The sequence below is a fragment of the Phoenix dactylifera genome, unplaced genomic scaffold (assembly GCF_009389715.1).
Source record: "Phoenix dactylifera cultivar Barhee BC4 unplaced genomic scaffold, palm_55x_up_171113_PBpolish2nd_filt_p 002324F, whole genome shotgun sequence".
NCBI lineage: Eukaryota > Viridiplantae > Streptophyta > Magnoliopsida > Arecales > Arecaceae > Phoenix > Phoenix dactylifera.
In genome coordinates, this window is record NW_024069563.1 from 1 (window position 1) to 4,445 (window position 4,445).

General features: G+C 44.6%; 1 protein-coding gene across 1 annotated transcript; it reads right to left on the minus strand.

Annotated features, from left to right (window-relative positions):
• Positions 1 to 12: 12 nt before the first annotated feature.
• Positions 13 to 1,267, minus strand: LOC120109525 (cysteine-rich receptor-like protein kinase 6). The gene is made up of 2 exons (XM_039123261.1): positions 784 to 1,267; positions 13 to 678 (listed from the first exon to the last, which is right to left on the minus strand). Exons 1-2 carry the CDS (start codon positions 1,146 to 1,148, stop codon positions 276 to 278), a joined length of 768 nt encoding a protein of 255 aa, XP_038979189.1. The 5' UTR covers positions 1,149 to 1,267; the 3' UTR covers positions 13 to 275.
• Between the last annotated feature and the right edge of the window lie 3,178 nt (positions 1,268 to 4,445).

Consider the following 4,445-nt stretch of genomic DNA (forward strand, 5'->3'; position numbering starts at 1 on the left):
AAGGCAATTTCAGCTGAAACACATGTTGGATCTAAACATCTCAATAAATAACAAAACATGTTCTAACTTTATTTTGCTGGAAAACAGAATTCCAAATTTATATCTTTGCAAACGATAGAAAACAGGCAAGGGCAAAGTTAATCACATCAATAAAATTACGTAGAAGCATGCATTTACGACTCAAATTGATAGGATAATAAATATATAAGAAAACATGAAATATTATCTATTTGCAGATGAAGTCATAGTTCTGAAACCAAGAACGGATGGGTAGGTCATAAACTGAACTCTAGGCTGAGAATAACAATCTCCCCCCTACCTTCTTCTCCGGGCGGAGTAACAAGTGTTGGTGCGGCCTCTAGCGGCGACTGAAGCCTTAGCGTCGGTTTCCCTTCATAGAAGGAGTATATCTCGTACCTATAATTGCAGCTCCCTCCAAGCACCCTCGCTCCCTGTCTCCCCTTAAACAGGGGGTTTATCGGGTTAAGCATGCTGCTGAGGCACCGCCGGCACTGGCTCCTCGACAGATCCCGAGTGCACTGCGCCAGCCCATATATCGTCGGAAAAGGAGGGTTGGTGGAGTTCATCATCTCCCCGGTCGCGAACATCTCGGTCGAGTTGTAGGCAGCCCAATCGGCTATCCTGCCCATGAGCACGTTGACAAGCTTGTCGAACCGGCTGGGGTCGGTTATGTTTTGGGTGTTATACATCAAGATCTCGTTCGAGGTGTCGATGGTCGAGAGAAAGCGCTGGTTGGAGTAGTGGAGGAGGCAGCTGTCGTACCAGATGATGGCGCCTCTGGAGTAGGGGCAGAGATTGGGGGCGTCCTCGATGGCGGTGTCGAGGCAGGAGCGGCAGACGGAGGCATCGGTGTCGCCGCGGCAGAGGGCGAGGCCGTAGATTCGGTTGGGGATCTGTCCGACGGTGGCTTTGGAGAAGCCGCCGGAGAGGGAAGTTTTGGAGTCGAGGGAGGTGAGGAGGAGGTTGAGGTTGGAAGCGTAGGTGCTGTTGGTGGTGTATTTGCCGGTCTTGCCGCAGATTTGGTGGAGGTGGCCGGCGGAGGCTAGAGGGGAGTGGTTGAGGAGGAAGAAGAAGAGCAGAGGGCATAGCAGGAAGAGCGGGGAAGAGGAAGGAAGAGAAGGGAACATGGCGAATTGATGCTGTGGTTGTGGTGAGAACTCACAGAGGCGGAGATGATCGGAGAATGGAGACTGGATGCCGACTCAAGCAGGAAACTGTGGAGTCTAAAACGACACGTTGGGAGGAAAAGGTTGAACTCCATCAGTGGTTGACCAATCTAAGCGAAATAGACCGTTTATGTTGTGGAGGTGTGATAGGGATCAGACGGCTGTGAGGCCCTTTTGGATGCTGGGATATACCATGCAGGATAGAGAATGGGAGTAGTTATACAACGCACCGATGAATAATGTGAGTTCGGGCTTATTCGAATGATTTTACCTCTTTTCCTTAGTAACTAAATACTCCAAATTCAAATTACAAATAATATTCTTAAATATTTGATTTAAATAATTATAGTATAGATAATTTTTTCTAACAAATTATATAATAATATCCAAAAAAATGAATTAGTATATATCTAGGTTTTGTTGTGATATGGTTCGGATTCAATGCACACCAGAGTTGTAACTTCCAGCTTGACCGACTAATGGTTAAGTGACATGTGATGCATACAATCAATGTTCGAACGGATCTTCGAATGAATAACGTGGATTATTTATAGCCTGACGCAATCTTGGGATAGTAGACAAGAAAGAATGTAATAGCTCGTCTGAGAATATCGTGGTCAGATTGTAGCGAACTTTTGCCCTCCTCCCTACATAAATTAGGCTAGGGGACCCCCCGTATAAGATCTTTCATCTTACCCATAGCGTGCAGCTCATATTCTTAATCTCTTCTTTTTTTCTTAAATTATATTTCACCAAAGCTTTGCCTAACTTAGGCACTAGAGGGTCCCCTCATCGGACGAGTTTCGGTAACTCCTATTTGTCTTTCTGCTCGCATACAACAACATACCAACCTTAACCATGCCGACCAATCATCGTCACCAACATTAGCTCTACTAACTTTGTCAAGTCAGGTTTTTGGCAGCAATAGATTGGTGTCGTGTGTGGAAATGAGAGGAAGGAGATCTAAAGCCATAAAATTCAAAAGGAGCAACCACCAATCCACCACTAACCAGGTTTAGCTGGAGTCCAATAGTACCTAACACAGCATCCAAAGATCTTAGTCCTCTCAGCTGGCCTCTAGAACTGTCAACACTGGGCAATTCAACTTTCTTATGCAACAAATGCAGGCTCTTACAAGATGGTGCAAAATCGGGCCAACCAAGCAAGCTCGGCCCGATGTAGAACAACAACCATCGCCCTAAGAACTCCGGATGGGACTAAGGAGATAGTCACCCCAGTTCCCACTATGAGATGGGCTCCAACTCTAACATCTCTTCATTATGTCAGCCAGCAAAGCCTTCCAGGAAGGAGGACAACCTTGATCATAGGATCGAGAAAATGAACAACAAAAATGAGGCATTGAAGGGGAAGAACGTTGATTATGGAGGAACCTCGAACAAGGAGATTCAAGATGCTCCAATTTGAGATCTATGATGGAACCTCAGACTCGATGGACCATCTCGAAAGCTTTAAGGCATTTATGGTCCTTCAAGGAGTGGCTGGTATAGTCATGTGCCAAGCTTTATGGCTACTCTTAGAAAAGCTACTCGACTCTAGTACTCCGAACTTTGACCAGGGTTGATTCATTCCTTCAACTAGCTCAGCTGATAGCTCGACAACATCCAGTTCAAAATTTTTTTTGCCAAGCTTGACATCTACCACTGACTCATCTCGGTCTGCCATCTATAGGCCAACAAAGAGGTCAAAGTAACTAACTGTTCTATTTTGTAGGGCTTGAAGACTAGGTTTGATTGAGCTAACGGCCTATAGAAGGACGAGCTGCCTAGTATATTGTGGGCCTACCATACCACTCAATGGACACAAACCAAGGAGGCACCTTTAAACCTTGCCTTCGGCATAGAAGTGCTCATTCCCGTGGAGATAGGCTTACAATCTCATAATGTGGAGGCCTATGATGAGCAAAGAACTCCGACAACCTCGGGGCTTATCTTGATCTGCTCAAGGAGATACTGAGGATGATAGTGTTATTTTGATGATTAACAAGCAATTATCTAGAGTATATTAAAAGTTAAATTGATACTTCATTTATAAGTTCATTACTCTCAGTATATTTGTATGAATTGATATAGAGACATGTTCTTGTTCATTTGAATGAATCTAACCTTGAGAATGCAGCAAAGTGTGGATTGAGTCGACCCAAAGGTTGATTGGGTCGACCCCGGCACATCAAGAAAACATTTGGCACACTCCTGCAAAAATGGCACAGATGAACAGTGAGTTGGGTCGACCCAAGGTAAGCATGAGTCGACCCAACCTTGAAGAACCTCAAAACAGGAAGGAAATAAGCTCTCTGGATTTACTGAGAGGGTCGACCCAAACAGTGGTTGAGTCGACCCAAGCTTGAGTCGACCCAAACCCTGAGAGGGTCGACCCAAAGGCAAGACAGAAAGACAGACAGAAAATGGTTCTCTGGAATTACTGAGAGGGTCGACCCAAGAAGAAGTTGAGTCGACCCAAGTGAACTTTGAGTCGACCCAAAAATTGGTTGGGTCGACCCATGAGAAGGAAGGCTGAAATTCAGGTTTCTGTGGTTTCTGAGAGGGTCGACCCAAGGAATGTTTGAGTCGACCCAAGTAAAAGTTGGGTCGACCCAAGGACAGGTTGAGCCAACCCAAACACGGGCTGAACAGTAACGGCTAGTTCTGCAGATGTACTTTTTGTTCTTTTCAAGGTGAGTAACGGCTAGTTTTTCAAATCTGACCATTGGGGCTTGTCCAAAGAAGGTTGGAAACTATTTAAAGGGGCACTATTCATCAGAGAAAATATCTTTTGGAGAGAAATATCAAGGAATACACAAGAAAACAAAAGTGCCCTAATCTCCTTCATCAAGAGCTTCATTCAACAATCAAAGAAAGGGATTGAGCAGTTTCAAAGAGGCATCAAGAGCTCCATCCTCCCTTGAAGAGTGAAGCATCCTTGACAAAGAAGAGCAAAGCCACTTCAAAGCGATAAATACTTTCTAACTCTTCTTTGTAGTTTATATTGTTTCATATGCTCATTTAGGAGTTTGAATCTTTTCTTTTTGTTTGTCAAACACTTTGTAAAGGTTCGTTGGTTAGCCCGCAAAACCAACAAAGGTTTTTGGTGAACCCGGAAAACCAAAGTGTAAAGGTTCGTTGGTGAGCCCGCAAAACCAACAAAGGTTTTTGGTGAACCCGGAAAACCAAAGTGTATAGGTTCGTTGGTGAGCCCGTAAAACCAACAAAGGTTTTTGGATTGTGAGCCCGGAAAACAATC